The 26076-nt window shown below is 43.9% G+C and overlaps 1 protein-coding gene across 1 annotated transcript; it reads left to right on the top strand.

Moving 5' to 3' along the window:
* SARS1 (seryl-tRNA synthetase 1) lies at window positions 1-24899 on the top strand. Its single transcript, XM_012468047.2, has 11 exons — window positions 1-217; window positions 9697-9767; window positions 13911-13991; window positions 14968-15126; window positions 16501-16644; window positions 17243-17398; window positions 21676-21897; window positions 22441-22570; window positions 23183-23340; window positions 24021-24150; window positions 24508-24899. The coding sequence occupies exons 1-11, from the start codon at window positions 82-84 to the stop codon at window positions 24657-24659; spliced, it is 1539 nt and encodes a 512-aa protein (XP_012323470.1). The 5' UTR covers window positions 1-81; the 3' UTR covers window positions 24660-24899.
* Window positions 24900-26076: the final 1177 nt, after the last annotated feature.

The raw sequence follows: 26076 nt of genomic DNA, 5'->3' as shown, positions 1-26076 counted from the left end.
GCCGGCGCAGTGCCGCCGTCACAGGCTGAGTGCTGCGGCGCGGTCCTCGCTTCTCAGAGTGTTGGCTCGGGAGGAAAGAAGATGGTGCTGGATCTGGATTTGTTTCGGGTGGATAAAGGAGGGGACCCAGCCCTCATCCGAGAGACGCAAGAGAAACGCTTCAAGGACCCGGGACTAGTGGACCAGCTGGTGAAGGCAGACAGCGAGTGGCGACGATGTAAGTACCGGGACGGGCGGGTTACCCCCTTGGTCCTAAACCCAATTTTATCTCTCGGCTCCAGCCACCGCTCCTGAGGCCACAGCTTCCACCCTTCGTCAGATCCCCTCCCAGGCTGCGATGGCTCCGAGGTTCTCCCCATCCCCGAAAACAGCCGGGGATCTGGGGTTGTCCCCACTTTCTCCTCCACCCGGGCGGTGCGAGGTCCCTTACACGCGTGCTCAGTGCAGTTCGCTGCCTGTGTGCGCACGCGCATCGGGAGCTGTCAAGTCTTCCTGCCCCACGGGTAGCCAGAGCTTACCGGGGCGGGAGGTTGTGGGGTCGGGGCCGCTTTCCTAACACGAATCTTTGGTCGCCCCCAGTCTTTTTCTCAACTTCAGCAAGGCCAGAGTGGTCTTCCTTTGTTTAGATAGCGTCAAAGGCTCCTTCCTGAGACTGTCACTTCTGCAGCATAGTAGATTCATTCCTTCCGTAGCGGAAGCATTTAGGGGCGTTGGAGGCCGCTCTTGGCCAAAATAAATGATCCTGAAGCTTTTGGGAAGGCCATCTCCCTGACCTATGGGCATACCTTTAAGAATCAGAAAAGTCTTTTCCGTGGTAGATCAGACGTGAGAGGTGTGGGGAGGCAAGAAAAAGATTGTAGTGACTGAGGCTGTTTAATTGTGATTTGTGGAAGTTTTCCTTTAAAGACATGGCAGAGTTGGGCTAGAACCTAGAACTGCCGGATCGTGGAGTCATATCGGGCATCTTTTATGAAGCTGAATAAAATCATAGAACCCTCTGCCCTTCAATCTCTGCCTGTATTAACTGGAGTGGTCACTGTTTGGGCAGATGCTGTCGAGTACATGAGATTCGATTTGTCTGATGCAATAGGTCTGCAACCGTCTGGGAGCGAGGTTGATGACAGAACACTGCAGAGGCAGCGGCTTTCCAAGAGTGTGATAGATTTCTACTAGGAAATTGATTTTCTCCTGTTTATAAGGATCTTGGGTGTCAAAAGAGTATTTGCTAAACTTGAGTTATGTGCTGATTCTGTATGTCTTAGGCCCGCTATCGTAGTAGTTTGTTTGATTGTGAGATGCCACACTTGACCCGGTTTTGAGTTGCAATGGAATTTAATGTTACCACATTCTTTGTTTAGGATAAAACTAGCCTGAGCACTGTTCTACTGAATCTGAAGTCAAGAGTATCCGATTTTTGTGTCAGTCCAGCCCTTAGCCAGTGCCAGATGACTTTGAATGTGTTAACTAGTCTTTTGGGTACAATGTCCCTCTCTGAGGAATTTGTCCCTTATCTGACAAGTAGATAGGTAGTGAGTTCTTCAGGGACAGGGATTGAGTTTTATTCATCTGTATATCCCAGTTTTTAGGATATACATATACACATTTATACATAAAATCCCAGTACCTCCCACTGCACCTGGTCCTTGATAAAGATTTGTTTGGAGGTGTGAATATTTCTGAGTTCAGGGCACTTTACATTCTTTATGAAAAGTAGCTTATGTAGTTTATTTTCCTTTTTAAAAAACTTAATCCCAAATAGTGAAGTTGTTTCTTTTCTTTTTTTTCGAGACGGAGTTTCGCTGTTGTTACCCAGGCTGGAGTGCAATGGCGCGATCTCGGCTCACCGCAACGTCCTGGGTTCAGGCAATTCTCCTGCCTCAGCCTCCTGAGTAGCTGGGACTACAGGCGCGTGCCACCATGCCCAGCTAATTTTTGTATTTTTTAGTAGAGACGGGGTTTCACCTTGTTGACCAGGATGGTCTAGATCTCTTGACCCTCGTGATCCACCCGCCTTGGCCTCCCAAAGTGCTGGGATTATAGGCGTGAGCCACCGCGCCCGGCCCTTTTCTTTTTTTGTGAGATGGAATCTCTGTTGCCTAGGTTGGAGTGCAGTGGCACCATCTCGGCTCACTGCAACCTCTATTTCCCGGTTTCAAGAGATTCTTGTGCCTCAGTAGCTGGGACTATAGGTGTACACCACTACACCAAGCTAATTTTTGTGTGTTTTTTTTTTTTTAGTAGAGATGGGGGTTTCACCATGTTGGCTAGGCTGGTCTCCAACTCCTGACCTCAAGTGATCCGCCCACATCAGCCTCCCAAAGTGCTGAGATTACAGGTTTGAGCCACCGTGCCTGGCCAGTAGTTTATTTCCAGTGAAATCTATTAATTGGATTCTTTTCTATTTGACAACCCTTTCCAATATTCTGTTTGCATCCAAATGGAGTTTATGTTTTTTCCCAAGTTCCCAACTGCCCAAGGTGGACATTGACAGATTTGTATCAAGGTTCTTTGTGTCTTTAACTTCATATCAGAGGATAGAGTTCTTCTGTCATTGGCTTGAACAAGGGCTTATAACCAGAGCTACATTAAGAACTCAGACCATGCTCCCTAATTGAAGACACACAGCAAGCTTCAAGTCCTGCACTACAACGATACCAATTTGTCTTCCTGTAGACTTCTAAGATGCCACTAGAGTTCCTTGGAGAACGCAGGAGTCCAGTATAACTTGGAGTCATAATACCACATTGAAACTTATAACTCTTCTAACTCCAGGGATTTCAACTGTAGTTTCTTCTTTTTAATTCAGAGTAGTGTAATGACTCTACACTGGGGCATAGTTGTCTTGGCCCACTCCCAAAGCAAATAGATTTCCACGTATCTGGAAATCTGCTGCAAACCACAAGAATTCTATCCTCCCTCAAAAAGTGCTATCCTGAGTGTTTTTTTTCTTTTTACTATCAATTGAAAATTGAAGCTGTTGTTTCCTCTTTTTTTTTGAGACAAGGTCTCACTGTGTCACTCAGACACAATCACAGCTCATTGCAGCCTCGATCTCCCCAGGTTCAGATGATCCTCCTGCCTTGACTTCCGAGTAGCTGAGACTACAGGCGAAATGCCACCATGCCTGGCTAATTTTTGTATTTTTTTGTAGAGATGGAGTTTCGCCATGTTGCCTAGGCTGGCCTCAAATTCCTGGCCTCAAGCAATCTTCCCACCTCGGTTTCCCAAAATGTTGGGATTACAGGCATGTAAAACAGGTAAAACAGGTCCTTATCATTGTTTGCCCAGCAACTGGAATAGGAATAGCTTTCTATCTGCTTTCAATTTTACTCCCGTCTACCAGGGCATATAATTTTCTAGAATGTGAATCTAATCATTTTACTTGCAGGCTTAAGTTTTGCAGTGACACTCATACTTTAGAGCAGCACTGTCTGATAGGAATAGAATATTAGCTACATGTGTACAGATGCTCCTTGACTCAGGATGGGTTTATGTCCCAATAAATCTATCATAAGTTGAAAATATTGTAAGTAAAAAAATGCATGTATTAACACCTAGCCTTCTGAATATCATAGCTTAGCCAAGCCTACCTTATACGTGCTCAGAACACTGACATTAACCTACAGTTGAGCAAGATCATCTTACACAGACCCTATTTTATAATAAAGTGTTGAATATCTCAGGTAATTTATTACTATTTCATAAAGTTGAACCACCATAAGTTGGCGAAAGTCTGTCATTGTTAATTTGTTTGTATCCAATCTAAAAAATACAAAGAGCAATGGATGCAACTTAAAAATATATAAAATATATATATATTTTAAAAAAACATATGTGTTTGTGTGTGTGTGTGTGTGTGTGTATATATATATATATATATATATTTTTTTTTTTTTTTAGACAGTGTTTTGTTCTGTTGCCCAGGCTGGAATGCAGTGGCATGATCACAGTTCATTGCAGCCTGGACCTCCTGGGTTCAAGTGGTCCTCCCACCTCAACCACCTCCGTAGCTGGGGCCACAGGTGTGCACCACCACACCTGACTAATTTTTTAATTTTTTGTAGAGGCAGCGTCTCACTTTGTTGCCCAGGCTGGTCTTGAACTCCTGGACTCAAGTGATCCTCCCATTTCAACCTCCCACACTGCTGGGATTACAGGTGTGAACCATCACACCCAGTCCCAAAATTATATTTTCAACATATAATCAGAATTTTAAAATTACTAAAGCTACTGAGATATTTTATTTTTTGTGGGGGGCCGGGGGTACAAGTCCTCAAACTCCAAAGTATGTTTTAGACTTAAAGTACATCTCAGTTCAGGTGCTCCTTTCAAATTTCAAATGCTCCTAGTTGCATGGTATTAAAAGCTACTGTATTGGACAGTACAGCCTTAAAGCATAAAAATCTAAACTTTTGAACACAGTTTACAAAGTCCCCCATGCCTTCCTGACCTCGCCTTCTACCACTCCCCACATAGGGCCTCCGCTCTTTGCTCTAGCTCGTTATGCTACTCCTAGACTCTTTCACACTTCTGCGACTGTTGCCTCTTCCTGGCATGTTCCTTTTCAGGGTGTGCTGCTCCCCCTTCCATCAGCCCTTTTGGCCACTCAGCTGCTCCTGTAGTGCTACCTCACTTGTTGAGTGCTCTCCTTATAATATCTTACAAATCTCTTACAGCATTTATACTATTCCTGCATATACCCTTCAAAAACCTGTTTTTATTGACATATGTACAGTAAAGTACACAAATCTTAGTATACAGCTTGATGAGTTTATAAATCTGTACATACATGTGACATTCAGATCAAAATATAAGACATTTACAGCACACCAACAGATTGCCGTATGCTACCTCACAGTCAGCCCCTCCTCCAAAAATAATAGTAGTCTTACCTCTGTCACCATAAATTCCTTTGCCTGATTTTGAACTTCATATAAATGGACTTATGTAGTATATACTTTTGTATATGGCTTCTTTCTTTCAAGATTATGTCTGTAAGATTCATCCATGTTGCTAACATGTAGTAGTAGTTGGTTCTCTTCATTGCTGTATAATAGTCCATTATGTAAATATGCCAATCAATTCTACTGGTGTATTATGCCAATCAATTCTACTGGCAAATTTACTTCATGACATTTGGATAAACTGGGTTGTTACCAGTTGAGGGCATTATGAACTAGCTTCTATGAGATTATTTTTTAAAAATTTTTTGGCCGGACGTGGTGGCTCAAGCCTGTAATCCCAGCACTTTGGGAGGCCAAGACGGGTGGATCACGAGGTCAGGAGATCAAGACCATCCTGGCTAACATAGTGAAACCCCGTCTCTACTAAAAACAGAAAAAATTAGCCAGGCATGGTGGCACGTGCCTGTAGTCCCAGCTACTCAGGAGGTTGAGGCAGGAGAACTGCATGAACCCAGGAGGTGGAGGTTGCAGGGAGCCAAGATCAAGCCACTGCACTCCAGTCTGGGCGACAGAGTGAGACTTCGTCTCAAAAAAAATTTTGATTGTAAATTAACAAATTATAGTTGTATACATATTTATAGGTTACAATGTAATGTCATGAGTTATGAATACAATGTGGAATTAAAAAGCAAGCTAATCAACACATCTATCACCTCAAATACTTATATTTTGTGATAAGAACATATGTGTATTCTTTTTTTTTTTTTTTTTTGAGACGGAGTCTTGCTCTATCGCCAGGCTGGAGTGCAATGGCGCAAGGTCGGCTCACTGCAACCTCCGCCTCCTGCATTCAAGCGATTCTTCCGCCTCAGCCTCCCGAGTAGCTGGAACAGGCACGTGCCACCATGCCCGGCTATTTTTTGTATTTTTAGTAGAGACGGGTTTCACCATGTTGGCCAGAATGGTCTCGATCTCTTGACCTCGTGAACGGCCTGCCTTGGCCTCCCATGGGATTACAGGCGTGAGCCACCGCGCCCGGCCCTATATGTGTATTCTAATATGTGTCTTTTGGTAGACATAAACACTCATTTCTGTTGGGTATGTACCAAAGAGTAGAATGCTGGATCATAGGGTGAGTACATGTTTGATTTAGTGGATAATACCAAGTAGTTTTCCAAAGTGGTTATAATGACTGATATTCCCATCAGCAATATCTAAGAGTTCTAGTTGCTCCGCATTCTTGCCAGTACTTGACATTGGCAGTCCTTTTAATTTAGCCTTTCCGGTAGATATATAGTGGTGTCTCATTGTTAGTTTAATTTGCATTTTCCTGATGACTAAAGATATTGAGTGCTTTTTCGTAAGTTGTTGGCATTTAGATAGCTTATCTTGAGAAGTACCTGTTCAAGCCTTTTGACCAATTTTTTTTTTTGTCTTTTTCTTAGTGGTTTTGTAGGAATTATTTATATAGGCTGGATAGAAGAATACCTGTGAGATACCAGATACCTGAGATCTCCTCTCCCATTCTGTGGCTTGCCTTTTCATTCTTTCAGTCTTGTGATGAATAGAAGTTCCTAATTTTAATGAAGTCTAATTTATTAACTTTTCTTCTGTGATTTATCTATTGTGTTTTGGAAACACAATACACAAATCACAGAATTTGTATTCTGTTTTGGAAATCATGTTATGTCTTAACTACCAGAAGAGATTCTCCAGAAGAGATTTTTTTTTTTTTTTTTTTGGTAGAAGTTTTATTTCTTTATCTTTCACATTTAGGTATAAGATTTATTTAATACTAATTGTGGTGTATTATGTGAGATCAATTGTTTTTGATGTGGAGGGTCAATTGCTCATGATAAAAATGCAACAAACTAAAAATAGAAGGGAGCTTCTTAATCTGATAGTAGGTACTTATAAAAAAACCCATAGCTAACATTTTTCTTGATGAAATATCGAATGCTTTCCTCTTGGGGTTAGGAACAAGATAAGCATGTCTGTTATCACCTCTTCTAATCAACATTATGCCAGAGGTTCCAGACAGTATGAATGAGGCAAGAAATAGAAATAAAAGCTTGAAAGGGAAGAAACTGTCATTATTTGCAGATCACTTGTGTATGCAGAATCTGAACTATTAAAATTAAATAACTTTAACAAAATCACTGGATACAATACACAGAATCAAAAGTACTTCTATATACAAGTAACAGTTTAGAAGCATCAGGTACATAGAGATATACCTAATAAATAACATTTAAGACTCATACACTGAAAACTTTAAAACATTGCTGAGAGAAATTAAAAATAATGAAGGGGCCGGGCGCGGTGGCTCACGCCTGTAATCCCAGCACTTTGGGAGGCCGAGGCGGGTGGATCACGAGGTCAAGAGATCGAGACCATCCTGGTCAACATGGTGAAACCCCGTCTCTACTAATACAAAAAATTAGCTGGGCATGGTGGCGCGTGCCTGTAATCCCAGCTACTCAGGAGGCTGAGGCAGGAGAATTGCCTGAACCCAGGAGGCGGAGGTTGCGGTGAGCCGAGATCGCGCCATTGCACTCCAGCCTGGGTAACAAGAGCAAAACTCAGTCTCAAAAAAAAATAAAAATAAAAAAATAATAATGAAGGGATATACTATATTCCTTGATTGAAACATTCAGCATTGTTACAATATTCAGTTTTCTTTTCTTTTTCTTTTTTAATATAGTCTTGCTCTGTCACCCAGGCTGGAGTACAGTGGAGTGATCTCAGCTCACTGCAGCCTCCGCCTCCTGGTATCAAGCGATCCTCCCACCTTAGCCTCCCAAGTAGCAGGGACTACAGGCACATGCCACCATGCCCAGCTAATTTTTATTTATTTATTTATTTATTTTTGTAGAGACAGGGTTTTGTAGAGACTACCACATTGCCCAGGCTGGTCTCAAATTCCTGGGCTCAAGCGACCCACCCACCTCAGCCTCCCAAAGTGCTGGAATTATAGGCATGAGCCACCGTGCTCTGCCTTCTTTTTTTTTTTTTTTTATGCTCCCAATACCTACTGTGGTGCCTTGCAAATAGGAAGGAATCTCAAAATAATTATAAACTTATAGGAAGTTGCAAAAATAATAGTGAGGTCTTGTTTTCCCCATTGATAACATCTTACATAACTAGTACAATACTAAAACCAAGAAATTGACATTGCTACAATCCACAAACCTTATTCAGATTTTGCCAGTTTTACACGTGTGTGTAGTTCTGTGTGATCTTATCATGTGTAAATTTGTGTAAACACTGCCACGCTCAAGTTACAGAACTGTTTCGTCACCACAAAGATCCTTCTTGCTATCTTCTTGTAGTCCATTCCTTTTGCCCTCCATCTCACCCCTAGCAACAACTAATCTATTATCTATCTCTATAATTTTATCAATGTTAATAAGTGAGAAAATAGTGATATCGTTTTGCATTGAAGTTTCGTTAAAGAGATATCAAAGAGAAAAGCTTATTGGTAAACCCTTAAAGAATAGCTCTGTAGGTGCTATCTCATTTCTCGTCATCAATTTTGTCTCTTAAAAGCTTGAGTTTGGCTGGATGCGGTGGCTCACACCTGTAATCCTAGCACATCTTGGGTAGATCGCTTGAGCCCAAGAGTTTGACACCAACTTAGGCAACACAGCAAAATCCCATCTCTACAAAAATAAAAATAAAAAAATAGCTGGGTGTGGTGGTGCAGACCAATAGTCCCAGCTGCCTGGAAGGCTGAGGTGGGAGGAGGCAGAGGTTGCAGTAAACTGAGATTGTGCGACTGCACTCCAGCCTAGGTAACAGAGTGAGACCCTGTCTCAAAAAAACAAAAGCTTAAGTGCTTGAGTTTTACCATATTGCCCCTAATGTTTAGATTCAAGAGGTCCCACTTTTAGTAATCAGAGTTAGACTGATGATCCATGATACCAATGTATTAATTTGGGCCAATATGTTGACTAGTTAGTGCACTGTCTTCCCCCAAAAGAAACCGAATTATAAGAGACTAAATTATTCTCAAGGCTGCCAGATAAGCATTATATCAAAGCAAAAGGATAACATTCGCCATTTCTAGCATGGAGAGATAGCAATCACGACTGTACTCTATAGATTCCTGTGCATAGCACTTAGTTTCCTTAAATGAGTTTTAAGGTAATTGGGCAGGTTAGTTACTTGAATATCTTCCAAGTTTTTCAGATGTGTTACTCTATAGTGCTGTCATACAGGTTATGATACTTTTTAATTTTAACCTCAGAATGGTCTTTTTCTTGTCACCAAATGCTGGGACACTCTATTATAGTCACCATTGTATGCCAACAAAATTTGGGGCTCTAAAGCTCTAAGATTAGGCCCAGTGTGGGGGCTCATGCCTGTAATCCCAGCACTTTGGGAGGCCGAGGTGGGTGGATCACATGAGGTCAGGAGTTCGAGACCAGCCTGGCCAACATGGCAAAATGCTGTCTCTATGAAAAAATTAGCCAGTGTGGTAGCAGGCACTTGTAATCCTAGCTCCTCAGGAGGCTGAGGCAGGAGAATCGCTTGAACCCAGGAGGCGGAGGTTGCAGTCAGCCCAGATCGCACAACTGCATTACAGCCTGGGCAACATGAGCAAGACTGTCTCAAAAAAAAAAAAAGCTCTAAGATTTTATAACTTCATGAGGCAGATCCTTCAACTCTGCCAGCATTTAGGGCATTTAGGCCTTAACCTGAGATCAGTATTAAGAAGTCATGATCAGGAGAAGGGAGTATCTTAATTATGGGCATTTCTTTGGTATATTCTTGGATTCTTTATTCCTAGGTAGATTTCGGGCAGACAACTTGAACAAACTGAAGAACCTATGCAGCAAGACAATCGGAGAGAAAATGAAGGTAAGAGAACTGAGACACAAACAGCCGTGAGAGCTTGAACGGAGATATTGATCTTGCTCTTAGCTAGTGTTCACAGAAGTTCTAACTCAGTGTTTAAGTCTACAAGATGCTTAATTTCTGTAGGGGGAAATATTATTTTAAAAAGAAAGGGAGGCAGGGAACTTAGAGGTGCTTTCAAATACTTTACCCCAAGTCCGTCTTCTGTGTTCAGTAAGATTCTTAATCTCACTAACCGTTTGTTGTCTATTCTGTCCTTACGTTAGGAATATAAATTCCACCAGTCATCTTTTCCAGGCTTAACCTGTGGTGCCAGAAAGGCTTTCTTATGGCAGATTTCAGATTTTTCATCTCAGTATAGTCATGCTCCATGATGAAAATAGTACAGATTCAGAGTTCTAATCTTGCTAAGTTACGTGACTTTTAGGCAAGTTTATGTCTAAGCCTCACTTTTCTCATCTATAAAATGACGATACTAACACACCTATAGAATGGAATTGTTAGAACCTTTTTTTAAATTTAAATGCCAAGCAATGGTTATGGATAGAATTAAATTTCTTTTAAATGTAGAAAACTGGGCACGATGTCTAGAACATGTAGTTGTTCAGTAATTGTGAGTTAAAATGAATGCCAAGTAATGTTACTGGCCTTCATCCAAAAAAAATCCTTCCTATGCTTGAAAAATACTAAGTTTCAGCTCAGCTCTTGCTTTGGTATCCAGAATAGTTCATGTTTTTTAACATTTCTTCAAAACTAACCTGTTTAGCCTCTCAATCATACTACATTACATATTACAGCTGGGTGTGGTAGCTGACGCCTATAGTCCCAGCACTTTGGGAGGCCAAGGTGGGCAAATTGCTTGAGCTCAGGAATTCAAGACCAGCCTGGGCAACATGGTGAAACCCCGTCTCTACAAAAATAAAATAATTAGCCAGGCGTCGTGGCCCACACCTGTGGTTCAGGAGGCTGAGGTGGGAGGATCACTTGAGCCCAGGAGGTAAAAGTTGCAGTGAACCAAGATTGTGCTACTGAACTCCAGCCTGGGTTTCCAGTGAAACCCTGTCTCCCCGCCAAAAAAAAACCAAAAAATAAATTAAGTGAACTTTACAATCTAGATCACTTTTAAGTTGTAAACCTCAAAACTAAACAACAACAACAACAAAAATTATAAAACTTTGGAACCTACAGCAGTAAAGAGCATAAAAAGATTGCCTTGGGATTCTGGCACCTTCCACTTGACTTCATGATAGTCTGCATCTTTCTCTGACAACATTTTGTTACACTTTCAGCATGTAACACTTTTAACTGTGAAAAGTGATATTGATAATCATGCAGTTTCTTTCTGTGGGACTTAATCATTCACGTGAGAGAGGCCCCATAATTATGTTAATTCCCATGTGTACTCCTCCCTGGGTGTTCTTTGGGATCTATGTACAGTTAGTGCCAGCTGGGTATTTTTTGTAGCAAGAAGATGGGATTGTGAGTGTTGTCATTTACAATAACATTCTTAGATCTGATTTTGTTGCTAGCCATGCAGGGAGTGTTCACTCCTGCTGCCATTGAAATGGTAATAATAGTGCTTTAATTTGTAGAGCTTGAACACATTCAGATACTTTCACAGACATCTCATTTTGGTTTTGATCCTTACTGCAAATAGAACGTGGAGTGCAGATAGTACATTTATAAGCCCTATTTAAAGGGTAAGGGAATAAATAGTCTTAGGAAATTATAAAGAGCTTATTTAAAATCATACTGTAACTTAGTTGCAGAGTCAAACCTTGAGCTCAGAACTTGACTTTGCTGCTCTGGGGGTTTATCAAATAGCAAGGGAGCCTGGTAACATATACTCACTCTGCCTATGATGCCATTGCAAAAATCTTGAGATATTAGTCAATTTTTTTTCCTACTTCTGTAGTCTGTGTTTGTTCTTATCTAGACTCATTCTGATAGCTTCAGATTCTTCCAACATTTTTTCTTTTCTTAAGACAAAGTCCCATTTTGTTGCCCAGGCTGGAGTGCAGTGGGACAGTCATGGCTCACTGCTTTCTCAACCTCCTGGGCTTGAGTAGCCCTCCTGCCTCAGCCTCCCTAGTAGCATGCCACCACACTTGGCTAATTTTTTTTTTGTAAAGACAGTTTCCCTATGTTGCCGCTGGACCTGGCCAAATTTTTACAACTTTTTAAGATGATTTTGCTCTGAGTCACTGAAGGGTTCACGTGAGTGGAGTTATGGTTAGAATTTTGACTGCATGAGAATATGTAATGAACCTAAAGGATTTCCATGCTTTACATTTAGAAGATTTAGTTCTTTTGGTCTTTCTTTTCTTTTCTTTGAAACAATGTCTTGCTTTATTGCCTAGGCTGGAGTGCAGTGGCATGATCACAGCCCACTGGAGCCTCCAACTCCTTGGCTCAAGCAGTCCTCCCACCTCAGCCTCTCAAGTAACTAGGACTATAGGCACATGCCGCTGTGCCTTGCTAATATTTTAAAAAGTCACCCAGGCTAGAGTGCAGTGGCACAATCATAGCTTACCACAGCCACTAATTCTTGGGCTCAAGCAGTCTCCCACCTCAGCCTCCCAAGTAGTTGAAACTACAGGTGCACCCCACTATGCCTGCACGGTGGCTCATACTTGTAATCCCAGCACTTTGGGAGGCCGAGGAGGGCGGATCACAAGGTCAAGAGATCGAGACCATCCTGGCTAACATGGTGAAATCCCGTTTCTGCTAAAAAAAAATACAAAAATTAGCTGGGTATGGTGGTGTGCGCCTGTAGTCCCAGCTATTCGGGAGGCTGAGGCAGGAGAATTGCTTGAACCTAGGTGGCGGAGATTGCAGTGAGCTGAGATTGCGCCAGTGCACTCCAGCCTGGGGCCTGGTGACAGAGCAAGACTCTGTCTCAAAGAAAATAAAAATAAAAATAAAAAATAAATTAAAAAAAATTTTTTTTTGATATGGGGTCTCACTCTGCTGCCCAGGTTGGTCTTGACCTCCTGGGATAAAGTGATCCTCCCACCTCAGCCTATGATATAGCTGTTGCAAACCATGGCACCTGGCTATACTTTGTTTTATTTATACTTACAAAGCAAATGCTAAATATTTGTTGTTGAGGTCTCATATATCTTAGTATAATGGCCTTTGACTAGCTTTCTTTAACTCTTTTTAATTGAAGAAGAATTTAACTCTTTAAGTTGTCTTCTTAAATTCACCTGGTTTTGTGCAAGGATTACAAATGATGATTCAGCAGAATTATCATACAGAAGGATGAAAAGAGAAACTAGAGAGAATGAAATCCACCCTTGGTTACATCCCTGCCATTTTGTCAAATTGCATTGATTGTTCTAAACTTAGTTCCAGATTCTGTGACTTTTTGTTTTCCCTGGCTGTCTGATATTTCATCATTCCATTCATCTTTCCCCCTTAGCCTCAATGCTGGAATTGTTGTTGGCAGGTAGGGCGGTTGCAGTGACCCCAGCACTTTGGGAGGCCAAGGTGGGGGATCACTTGAGGCCAGGAGTTTGAGACCAGCCTGGCCAACGTGGTGAAACCCTGTCTCTATTAAAAATACCAAAAAAAAATTAGCCAGATGTGGTGGCGCACTGCTATCATCCCAGATACTTGGGAGGCTGAGGCAGGAGAATCGCTTGAATCCAGGAGGCAGAGGTTGCAGTGAGCCGAGAGCATGCCACTGCACTCCAGTCTGGGTGAGAGTGAGAATCAATAAAACAAAAAAAGAATCCACACTTGGGTGTGTCTGCTCCAGGGCCTGCTCCTGAGCACAGCACTGTCTCTCCAGCGCTTACAGCTCGTGAGCATTTCAAATAAATTCTCTTCTGATTCCTATGATGGTCTATGTACAGGGAATGACCTTCTTCTCATGTTCTTCAGGATGTTAATTCTCTGACCCAGACAGATTAATTGATTTTAGGATCAAAAAGCTATTAAGTGGCAGCATAGGGACTTGGAACTTTGACTTCTGGCCTCCAGTGTACTAATTTTTCTCCTACATGTTGAATCTTTTAGAAAAATTTATGTAAGAAGTTCTGTGATTCCTTTATACAATATGTTAATTTGGTGTGCACTTTATAAAACAATGCCAGAGATTTTCTTTTATTTGGTTGTGTTGGGTTTTTTTCCTTCCTGCAGAAAAAAGAGCCAGTGGGAGATGATGACTCCATCCCGGAGAATGTACTGAATTTCGATGACCTTACTGCAGACACTTTAGCTGTAAGTTATAGTCCTTTTTTAAGTTAGAATCTCTGCTATTTTGTCTTAATTTATTCCTAGACAGCAAGTGCTCACACTCTGCTCTACATAGCATTGTGACATCCTTTAATTTCTGCTGCTAATTTCTGCTGCTGGGAAATGTCCCCACCCATTCTTGTTATATTCTAAACTTGAGTATTAGACAGCAGAGATGGAGACAGATGGAGTGGGAGAGTCAAGCCTAGGAAGAATAGAAAAAGGAAAGGAACTGTGTTTGGTTATATAACTCCATTTTCTACCCTTTGTTTCACAAAGGCAAGAAACTTCAGCTGACTGTAATACAGTAAATATTCAGTACGCTGGGCAAGAGCAGTAATTTTTGAGTTTTTTAGTCAATGAACCCTTTTTTGAAACCCTTAACATATAGTAAGAACATAAACCAAAAAGGCAAAGTTGCTGTGTTTGAAGGGCTGGGGTTGGGGGCCTGAGCCTGCCTGGTCCACTGCTAAGGGTTCGCCTCAAAGAAATAAGAGCACACTTTGGAACACTTGCAATACAAAATATAAAATATGCTTCAGACAAATCTCTTACTCATAATATATTTATAATCTTCCTAGAGAACAGTTAAATGCAGCACATCAATAGAGTGCTAAATTGGTTCAGTCAACAAAATCAGAAAGTGGAAATTAAGGGAAAGTTCTCTTAAGAGAGCGACAACACTAAAATTCCTGAGATGGAAGGGAACAATAGGAGTGGCCAGAACTGTCCATCTCTGCCTTAAGCACCCCCAAAGAAAAATGCCGATGGATTTGTGGGCAAGACTATGTATCTGTGTGTGAAATAAATCTCAGTTCTTGAAAAGTCTTCGTTTCCAGTTTTTAAAATGCTACCACAAGGGCTATCCTTAGAGCATAACAGGGTTAGGGCAGCACAGTCTTATTCCTGTGCTGTCCTTGCCTCACTGTCCTGCTTACGGGCCTGGCCTGTTCATCTACAGAACCTGAAAGTCTCACAAATCAAAAAAGTCCGACTCCTCATTGATGAAGCCATCCTGAAGTGTGACGCTGAGCGGATAAAGCTGGAAGCAGAGCGGTTTGAGAACCTTCGAGAGATCGGGAACCTTCTGCACCCTTCTGTGCCCATCAGTAACGATGAGGTAGGAGGCTGTGCCGCAGCAGGAGGCGGCCTCACATCGCTGCTGTCTCTGCTGAGGCGGGGACGGGAGGAGACGTGTGGAATGTGGAACGCTGGCACTCCCTGTCAGAAGCAGGTTCTTTGTATATTCCCTCTGTCCACCAATTGAGAATTGCAGGAGTCAGATCCTTGTCTGATTGGGAAGTAGCAGAGACAGCAGGTAGGAGGAGACTCCTGGCACAGAAATCTCTTCTAAATAGAGCTGCTGTCCTCCACTGTGTGTTGCCCGTGGTAGCAGGCGTCTCGTGGGAGGGATCTGCTAAATCAACCTAACCCCCTCACCCACACCCTGCTGAGAAGCTGCAGGTTGAAGGGAAATCTGCATGATAAAAGTTTCCTGCTGAGCGGGAGCTTCCCCTGCACAAAGCTGCTCTGAGCCCAGCCTTTGTTCCCTGACACCCCAGCCGTAGCAGGGCCCATCTGTGCCTCTTTCATTCATTCCCTGGTGAACATTAAACTCACTGCAGGCTGGGGTATGCCGGAGGCTGCAGAGCACAGACCTTGAGCAGACTCAGGAGGTCAGGGCCCTGAGTCCGCCCTCCTGTGGCCCTGGGACCAATGAGAGCATGGAAAAAAAAAATCTGCATTCTCCTCTGCACCCCAGGCAATGTCAATTGTCTGGGAAGGGTTGTCCTTGTGCAGGATTTGAGGGGTAATTTAAAAGGGTAAAAAAAAAAAAAAACCTGAGAGAATACTATAGAACCCTTGGAAAATTATCATTCCCAGTTTTATGGCTAGAATTATTTCTCTCTCTTTTTTTTTTTTTTAAGCAGTGAGATCTAAGTTTATCATGACTAGAATTACATCTCAAACTTTGTAAGTTATTACTTGCCCATTGAGTAGCAAGTTGCCTTCTCTAGTTATGATACACAGTAGTGTCTGAGTTAAGCAATGGCTTCACAAAGCTAAGTTGTTCTTGGAATAAAGTTGGAAAGATGGGGGTTGTAAAATTAAGAAATCATATATCAAGCTTGGCACGGTGGCTCACCCCTGTAATCCCAGCACTTTGAGACGCCTAGGCACGCAGATCGCTTGAGCCCAGGAATTAGAGACCAGCCTGGGCAACATGGCAAAACCCTGTCTCTACAAAAAATACAAAAATGAGCCGAGCGTAGTGTCGCACGGCTGTAGTCCCAGTGAGGCTGAAGTGGGAGGATCACTGGAGCCTGGAAGGTTGAGGCTGCAGTGAGCCATGATTATGCCACTGTACACCAGCCTGGATGACAGAGTAAGACCCTGTCTACACACACACACACACACACACACACAATTAATTTAATTTAAAAATAATAAAATCATATGTCATATATCTTTTTTTCTTGGTCTGTTTCCTTAGGATGCAGACAACAAAGTAGAGAGGATTTGGGGTGATTGTTCCGTCAGGAAGAAGTACTCTCATGTGGACCTGGTGGTGATGGTAGATGGCTTTGAAGGCGAAAAGGGGGCCGTGGTGGCTGGGAGTCGAGGGTACTTCTTGAAGGTAAGAGCCGGGAACCAGTGGGGATAGAATTATAAAGAAGAAACAAAAAGATTTTCTTTTTTTTTGGTGGAGAAACATAACCTACTTCCTACTTAAAGAGGCCCACAGATCTACCAGTTGTACTAGCCTTTCTGCAAATGTATTGGCAATTAGATGCAATTCTCTTTCTAAAGCAAGAGAGGGCTTATCAGGATTCCATAGAACAAAAGCCACTAAGTGGTCCTCCATAATGAATGTATGTTTTGCTGACTGAATCAGAACAGTCTCTGCCTTTAAGTAGCTCAGTATAATTGGACAGTCAGACAAGTAACAAAGAATCAAAATCCACTGTCATAAGCGCTGTGGTTTGTGTAGGCCCGAAGTGCTTTGAGAGCATAAAGAGAATTCTCTTAACGGCATGCCTGGATGATACGCTGTTACTTGCTTCGGTGTTTGGAATGAATCTCAAGGTTCAGAATGTCAGTTGTTGTGGTCCGTCGTCTTTTTTGGCCTCCTGTGTGCCCCTGGGTAGTCCTGTTCTCTTGCCCCAGGGTGTCAGTTCTAGCTGAACATGGTGGTAACAGGGCCCAATCACACAGTACTGTCTCTGCTCCTCTAGGGGGTCCTGGTGTTCCTGGAACAGGCTCTCATTCAGTATGCCCTTCGCACCTTGGGAAGTCGGGGCTACACTCCCATTTATACCCCCTTTTTCATGAGGAAAGAGGTCATGCAGGAGGTGGCACAGCTCAGCCAGTTTGATGAAGAACTTTATAAGGTGAGTAGCCCGGGGCATGTGGCAGAATGACTTCTTTAGTTATGTAGCTTAACTTCAGTGATGCAGAGTGGCGCTGTCCAAGAGAACTTTCTGCGATGATGGAAACATTGTCTATCTGTGACTCTTGAGCATTTAAAATGTGGGTGGTGCAACTGAGGAAGCACATTTTTAATTTTAATTAATTTTAACTTAAACATGTAGCTAATGACTACCATATTAGACAGTGCAGCGGCAGAGCCTCTTTTACCTTTACCTGGGTAATCTGTATGATGTCTCTAAATCGAGCATACTTGAACACCATGAGCTTAGAAAAGAAGGCCATTCAGGCCGGGCACAGTGGCTCACACCTGTAATCCCAGCACTTTGGGAGGCCAAGGCAGGAGGGTCACAAGGTCAGGAGATGGAGACCATCCTGGCCAACATGGTGAAATCCCATCTCTACTAAAATAAAAAAAATTAGCCAGGCGTAGAGGTGCACACCTGTAGTCCCAGCTACCTGGGAGGCTGAGGCAGGGGCATCACTTGAACCCAGGAGGCAAAGATTGCAGTGAGCTGAGATCATGCCACTATACTCCAGCCTGGCAACAGAGGGAGACTCCATCTCAAAAAATAAAAATAAAAAAGAAAAGAAAAGAAGCCCATTATTTGGGGCTTGGACAAAAGGAAATTACCGTAGTGGAACTGATCTCCTAGCCGCTTCTCATGTCCTCCCATTCCAAACCCCAGACTGGAAGCTTCCACAGGGTGAGACATAACTTGCCTTGGGATGGAGGTGGCTTCCAGTCTGTGGCCCCTTCTCAACCATGGACCATGTCAGGGAGAGACAGACAATTCAAGTCAAGGTTCATTGTGATCAACTGACTCTAACACCAATAATAACACCCTACTCTGTTGAGCACCAAGATTTCTAGCACGTCTCTGCTAACAGCTGTCTATCAGCAGTGTCTACTATTTATCTGTCCCTCCCTTTCAACTCTTCTGTCAGAAATAGGGACTTAGTTCTTCTTTTTACATTTTTTTTTTTTAAAGAGGGGGTTTCACCATGTTGGTCAGGCTGGTCTTGAACTCCCGACCTCAGGTGATCCGCCCGCCTTGGCCTCCCAGAGTGCTAGAATTACAGGCGTGAGCCACCGCGCCCGGCGGGACTTAATTCTTACTGGCTTATTTCCTATCCAGACAGTGGAGGAAGAGTTAGACAACTGCTGTTGGGCTCATCTAATTTATATAGGGAGATAGTTCAATAATTAGAACAATCTTTCCATTGGTTCTATTGATTAGGTCAAAGTTAATTTTTCATTCAAGACACACTGGGAAACAAAATGCTGTCTCTAAACCCTGAGCATTAGTATAACCTTGACTTCCTCCCTCTCTTCTTTTAATGAAAGGAGGAATGTATTCCTTTATCAACTAAAACCTGTTTTGCCTTTTCTTTCTTTTTCTAATTTCAACCCCTAAGATTAGATAGTCACTAACAGAACATTGGAAATGTCCACTGCACAAGAATACAAAAAAAAAAAAATACTAAAAAAAAAAGAAAAATTTAAAAAAAAATAAAAAAGAAAAGTCCACTGCAGGTAACCAACCTTAGGGAGAAACCTATATGGAGTATTATCGAAACTATTAGGTAGCCGGTGCTCCCCGAGTCCTGCATTCTCCATCTCTTATCTCCAGATGCTTCTTGGACCCGCAGGCAGGAAGAATCACAGGTTTCAATAGTGAAGAATTTGGCTGGCACTACCTCAGTTGTGGCTGGGCATGGTGGCTCACGCCTGTAATCCTAGCACTTTGGGAGGTTGAGGCAGGTGGATCATGAGGTCAGGAGTTCCAAGACCAGCCTGGCCAAGATAGTGAAACCCCATCTCTACTAAAAATAGAAAAATTAGCCAGGTGTGGTGGCAGGCACCTGTTATCCCAGCTACTCAGGAGACTGAAGCAGAGAATTGCTTGAACCCAGGAGGTGGAGGTTGCAGTGAGCTGAGATCACATCACTGTGCTCCAGCCTGGGCAGCAAAGCGAGACTCCGTATCATAAAAACAAACCTCGGTTCTGTAAGAGTGAATATAGCGCTATCCAATAGAACTTTCTGCACTGTTGGAAATGTTCTAAGTCTGCATGATCCAGCATGGCAGCCATCAGCCACATGTGACTTGAGCACTGAAAATGTGGCTGATGCAACTGAGGAACTAAATTTTAATTTTAATTTAATTTGTTTTTACTATTTTTTAAAATTAATTTCTTATATAGAGACAGGGTCTCACTGTATTGCCCAGACTGATCTCAAACTCCTGGGCTCAAGCAATCCACCTGTCTCAGCCTTCCAAAGTGTTGGGATTACAGATGTGAGCCACTGCGCCCAGCCCAATTTAATTTAATTTAAATAGTCATATGTGGCCGGCTATACCGTATTAGGCCACACAGCCCTAGAGCTTTCCTATGTTGTATGTGAATGACCCCACAAGTCACTAAATTTTGTTCTGCCAGGTAGCGAGGTAGTTTTCCAAGCCTCTAAACACTGACCCAGAGGAACCTTTCTTCCTTACTTTTTTTTTAATTAAAATACTGCTACATGACAGAAAATTTAGAAATGGCAGGGGGAATTAATCTGCTTATCCATGACCTACTGGGAAGCATTAGATGACCTAATATAACAACTGTCATCTTAAAATATTCATTTTGGGATTTTTTTCCATACATATGTTGTTTTCACATACTTAAAATTGCCATGTACATAAATTGCCTTTTTACTTAGCATGATTTTTTATTTTTATTTTTGTTTATGTATTTATTTTTGGAGACAGAGTCTAGCTCTATTGCCCACACTGGAGTGCAGTGGCACGATCTTGGCTCACTGTAACCTCCGCCTCCCAGGTTCAAGTGATTTTCGTGCCTCAGCCTCCCGAGTAGCTGGGATTACAGGTGTATGCTACCACACCTGGCTAATTTTTGTATTTTTAGTAGAGACAGTATTTCACCATGTTGGCCAGGCTGGTCTTGAACTCCTGACCTCACATGATCTGCCCGCCTCGGCCTCCCAAAGTGCTGGGATTACAGACATGAGCCACCGTGCTCGGCCGCCTTTTTACATAGCATATCAAAAATGTTCTTCTGTGTTACTGCATGGTCTTCATTGTTATGGTTGTATAATATTCCATAAATAATGTTTCAGTGAACTTTGTCCTGTCCAAGCTTTTTTTGTTTTTTGTTTTTTGTTTTTGCATTATTTTCTTCAGCTGAACAGCAAAGTGTATTCTTTAAGGATTATAACCACTAGACTAACCTATAAGCACCAAGAAAGCAGAGGCTGGTGTCCCTTTTTGCTCCACGTTGGTGTTTAGTAAATGCCTCACAAATATTAATTTATGTAGCTACCGGCTGGGCACGGTGGCTCACACCTATAATCCCAGCACTTTGGGAGGCCGAGGCGAGTGGATCACAAGGTCAGAAGTTCGAGACCAGCCTGACCAACATGGTGAAACCCCATCTCTACTAAAAATATAAAAATTAGCTGAGTGTGGTGGCCCGTGCCTGTAATCCCAGCAACTCAGGAGGCTAAGGCAGGATAATTGCTTGAACCTGGGAGGCGGAGGTTGCAGTGAGCTGAGATCGCACCACTGCACTCCAGCCTGGGCGACAGAGTGACTGCATCTTCAAAAAATATGTGTGTGGCTACCAGCACAGATTTATTGCATACTTGCCAGCATTGGCCATTTTTCCTCATGTATAAGTTTTCTTTATTAGATAAGTGGAAAATAGGCGGGCATGGTGGCTCACGCTTGTAATCCCAGCATTTTGGGAGGCCGAGGTGGGCGGATCACAAGGTGAGGAGTTCAAGACCAGCCTGGCCAACATGGTGAAACCCCATCTCTACTAACAATAGAAAAATTAGCCAGGCGTGATGGCACGTGCCTATAGTCCCAGCTATTCAGAAAGCTGAGACAGGAGAATCCCTTGAACCCAGGAGGCAGAGGTTGCAGTGAGCCAAGATCCTGCCACTGCACTCCAGCCTAGGCAATAGAGTGAGACTCCATCTCCAAAAACAAAAAAAAAAGATAAGTGGGAAATATTCCCTCCTCTTAATTTACATTTTTTTGTCTCTGTCAGGAAGCCCATTTTGGACTGACCCATTCCCTTATCTTTTTAGTATTCTCTCCCCACTCCCAGGCAGGGATTAAAGGAAATTTCTCCTGTACTATCATTGCTCTCTTTCTTGTGGTTTCTTATTCTAGCCGAGGTCCTCCCCTCTTCCTCTTAACTGGTATAGGTCCTTCCTTCCATAGGTGATTGGCAAAGGCAGTGAAAAGTCTGATGACAACTCCTATGATGAGAAGTACCTGATTGCCACCTCAGAGCAGCCCATTGCGGCCCTGCACCGGGATGAGTGGCTCCGGCCGGAGGACCTGCCCATCAAGTACGCTGGTCTGTCCACCTGCTTCCGCCAGGAGGTGGGCTCCCATGGCCGTGACACCCGTGGCATCTTCCGAGTCCATCAGTTTGAGAAGGTGAGTAGATGGGTCAGGGCGAGGAGTGGAACTTTCTCTCTAGGATGGTTAGACGAGAGACAGGATCTGTGCTGCTGAGGCCCAGCCTGGCTCCAGCTTTTTCTCTCATTGCTTCCATCTGTGTTTCTGGGGAAATGCATGGTAGAGTGGCTTGGAATATGGACTCTGAAACCAGGCTGTGGCTCTACCACTTACCAGCTGTGTAACGTTGGGCAAAATGCATAAGCCCCCAGTGCTCCGTTTCTGCCTCTGTGCAAGGAGGAAAACTGTAACAGTGCCTGCTCACCAGGCCTGTTGTGGCCTATTGTGAGGATTATCCCAGCCAATAGACATAAAGCACACAGAATAGTGGCTGGTGTGCACATGGGAAGCTCGTGACATAAGTATTTGCTCTTGTTGTGGTCCGGTCCCAGTTGCTGGGGTCCCAGCTTTGCCTGCCTCCCAGTGGTATGGAAATGGGCCTTCACTGTAAGGATATCTCCCGCTTCAGTCCTTTATTCACCCTATACTGCTATCACCCTCTCCTCGGGTCCCTCTCTGCAGATTGAACAGTTCGTATACTCATCACCCCATGACAACAAGTCCTGGGAGATGTTTGAAGAGATGATTACCACCGCAGAGGAGTTCTACCAGTCCCTGGGGATTCCTTACCACATTGTGAATATCGTCTCAGGTATGGGACCCAGCCTCTTCTCAGCCTCCCTTTCCTGCATCCCACAGACGCCACCCTCCCCTGAGCCCCCACACAGAGAAACAGCTCACAGTTCAACTCATGGCTCACATTAATTAAAATATTACACTCTTCTCACTTGGGAGTATTTGGTGATAAGAATATCTGGATGTGATTTCACTTCTGGAGACAGGACATGAATTAAAGAATTCTTAGGCCGGGCACGGTGGCTCAAGCCTGTAATCCCAGCACTTTGGGAGGCCGAGGCGGGTGGATCACGAGGTCAAGAGATCGAGACCATCCTGGTCAACATGGTGAAACCCCGTCTCTACTAAATATACAAAAAATTAGCTGGGCATAGTGGTGCGTGCCTGTAATCCCAGCTACTCAGGAGGCTGAGGCAGGAGAAATGCTTGAACCCAGGAGGCGGAGGTTGCGGTGAGCCGAGATCGCGCCATTGCACTCCAGCCTGGGTAACAAGAGCGAAACTCCGTCTCAAAAAAAAAAAAAAAAAAAAAAGAATTCTTCAGGCTTGCTAAAGCCTGAATTAGGTTTGGAATTAGCCTTCTGAAATACCATCCCTCCTTCATGAGTTGGAGGGGTTTTTCCTTACAGGTTCTTTGAATCACGCTGCTAGTAAGAAGCTTGACCTGGAGGCCTGGTTTCCGGGCTCGGGAGCCTTCCGTGAGTTGGTCTCCTGTTCTAATTGCACGGATTACCAGGCTCGCCGGCTTCGAATCCGATATGGGCAAACCAAGAAGATGATGGACAAGGTAGATGGCCCCCAGGGAGGTGGGAAGCAGAGCCTTCAGTACACAGCCCGTCCTTCTTATTTCTCAGCCTTTGGGGTGCATTGGTCCCCAGTGTCATGGGAAAATCTGAGCTTCTCAATCTAGACCAAAAAGGGAATCTGAAAATGCCTTCTGACTCAGGACTGAGTTCTTTTAGCTAGAAACCTGAATCTAGCTCTCTTCTATAAGGTAATTCTAGCTTTTCTCTTTCTGGCTTTGTTTTTCTTAACTCCAGAGAAAGAATAATCTCCATTTATCTACACAGAACAAGTTGGAGGCTTCCCACTTCTCACCCAAGAAGGTCTGGGTTGTAAGCTCTCTCTTCAAACCCAATTTTCAGGCCCTACTCTTTTCCAAGTCAGGGGCTTGAAAGGGGTGAAGAGGAGAGGCCACAGTTGTAGTTTCTTCCTTCCCTCAAAGGGCCCAACTCCTCAAAATACCAGAACCTACCATGTGTCACTCATGGAGACATGAGGGATCTTTCTGCAGTTACCTAATAGGCAGTAAACACCAAATAATTCAGGTCTGGAAAAATGCTGCTAAGGGGTAGTTGCTAAGACAGTTGTGGTTGGGGAGGTCTCGTTGAATGGATGGTTCCTGGCCATCAGTAAGACCAGCTGAGAGTTGAGCCCGACTTTCCCTCCGGGACCCTGTCTTCCCAGGTGGAGTTTGTCCATATGCTCAATGCCACCATGTGCGCCACTACCCGTACCATCTGCGCCATCCTGGAGAACTACCAGACAGAGAAGGGCATCACTGTGCCTGAGAAATTGAAGGAGTTCATGCCACCAGGTAAAACTCCCAGCTTAGCTCATCGTCATCCTCTTTTCTGTCTTCACACTCTTCTAAATAGCAGGCCACTTTCAGAAGGTACCAGGTTTTTTTGTTCAGACACAGCCCCTGAAACTCTGTCTGCCCTCTAGGGCTGGGCAGGGCATGGGGCCTGGTTGAGAAAGTAGCCAGTGCAGGTATGATACTGAAATGCTGCTAAAATTCAGACTAGGGAAGAAAAGAATAAAGGAAACCGGTGCCTATCAAAGGGACCCCTCTGTTCAAAGGGATCATTGTCTTGTTGAATTCTCCCCAGAGGTCTTAGGGCTTTGACTCCCTGAGAAACAATAGGTCATTTGGTTGGCTTTTCCCTCCCAGGACTGCAAGAACTGATCCCCTTTGTGAAGCCTGCGCCCATTGACCAGGAGCCATCAAAGAAGCAGAAGAAGCAACATGAGGGCAGCAAAAAGAAAGCAAGAGACGTCACCCTGGAAAACCGGCTGCAGAACATGGAGGTCACCGACGCCTGAACATTCCTGCCTCCCTGTTTGCCAGGCTTTCACTTCTGTCTGCCGAGATCTCAGAGCCTGCCCAAGAGCAGGGAAGCCAAGCACCCATTCATCGCCCTGCCCCCATCTGACTATGTAGCTAAGAGGGGAACAGTGCCACGTACCACACAGATGTTCCTGTCTCCTCGCATGGGCATAGGAACCCATCACCGATGACTGACTGATGAAACCGTGTAATAAAGCATCTCTAGGGAGGGCTCAGGACTGTTCCTCAGTCTTCTTCCTGGGGCTTGAACCCCGCCTCTGACGGTTCTCCCTGGTACTCACTTCTGCTTTTCCTTCCAAATTAAGCTGCTCCCTCTAGTTAGCAACTCACAGAGCCTTTAAACAGGTAGTTGAAGGGACGGGTATACTTAGAAGAGGCTCAAGGGGAAGGTGGAAAATAGAGTCTGAAACACACAAACTTGCAGGGCAAGGGCCAGGATCCTCCTTTACAAATATGTTCCTGCTTGAAATCATTGAGGTAGGACTAGCTTAGAGACAAGAACTGATGTAAAAGTCTCTTAGCACTTCTGCTCCCTACGAAGGGCTCCATGGAAAGGAGGAGGCTGTATTTAATCCAGAAGAGCCCCTAGCTTCTATCCCTAGCACACGCGGGGACTTAATAACGGCAGTTTCTCTCTTTACAGCCATCCTCACATGGGGAGATGAACTAACTGCATAGCCTCTTACTGCTGCGACTCCAAAGGACGGAGATAGCCAGCAGAGCAGAAGGGAGGAGAAAAATGGTGCAGTCCCTTCCCTGGAGCTCCCACTGTTGCCCTAATAGCCAGTTCCTTTCTCAGGGGAAGGTGATATTTAGGCTCTTTGTTTACCTGCTGCCTTTCATCTGCAATCTACAAACCCTTGACTTTAATAACAGCTTCTGTTAGTTTAGTGCCTCTCTCCTGGGAGGTTAAAATACTCCCTGTAGATGATCTCTTTTATCTTTGTGATGGTCCCAGAAGGTAGGGTGGGGACATGATTATACGATTATGCCTGTTCCATCCTTTCGAAGACAGTAAGGGAGATGAGGCAACACGGCCTGGTGGAGGTCGGAGTCCCGACTCCTTGGCAGTGCTTTATGTTTTTTTGGGAGGTCGAGAGCTGGAATGTGAACTGGACTGTCACTTAGGAGCCTTTATCTCACCTCAGCTTCCTTAGCCCCTGAGCAGCAACTTCCCTGAGCTTGCCGGAGCGCAGTACCAAGGAAAGGGGCCATGTGCTCCATTTTCCACTGCGGGCTTTGGATTGATCCTATTAATCTTGCTACTGGAAACTCTGTCAAAACTGGGCTGGGTATGTGAAAGGGTGACACAGTGGCTTTCTTGCCTTGCCTGGCCGTGCCAGCTGGGGGCCCACAGGCAGGCCAAAGCAGCCTGCCTGGGCTATAGCCCAC

This window comes from Aotus nancymaae, unplaced genomic scaffold, assembly GCF_030222135.1.
Source record: "Aotus nancymaae isolate 86718 unplaced genomic scaffold, 86718_ANA_hifiasm-v0.15.2.pri h1tg000007l, whole genome shotgun sequence".
Lineage (NCBI taxonomy): Eukaryota > Metazoa > Chordata > Mammalia > Primates > Aotidae > Aotus > Aotus nancymaae.
This window is presented reverse-complemented; position numbering and strand designations above follow the sequence as displayed.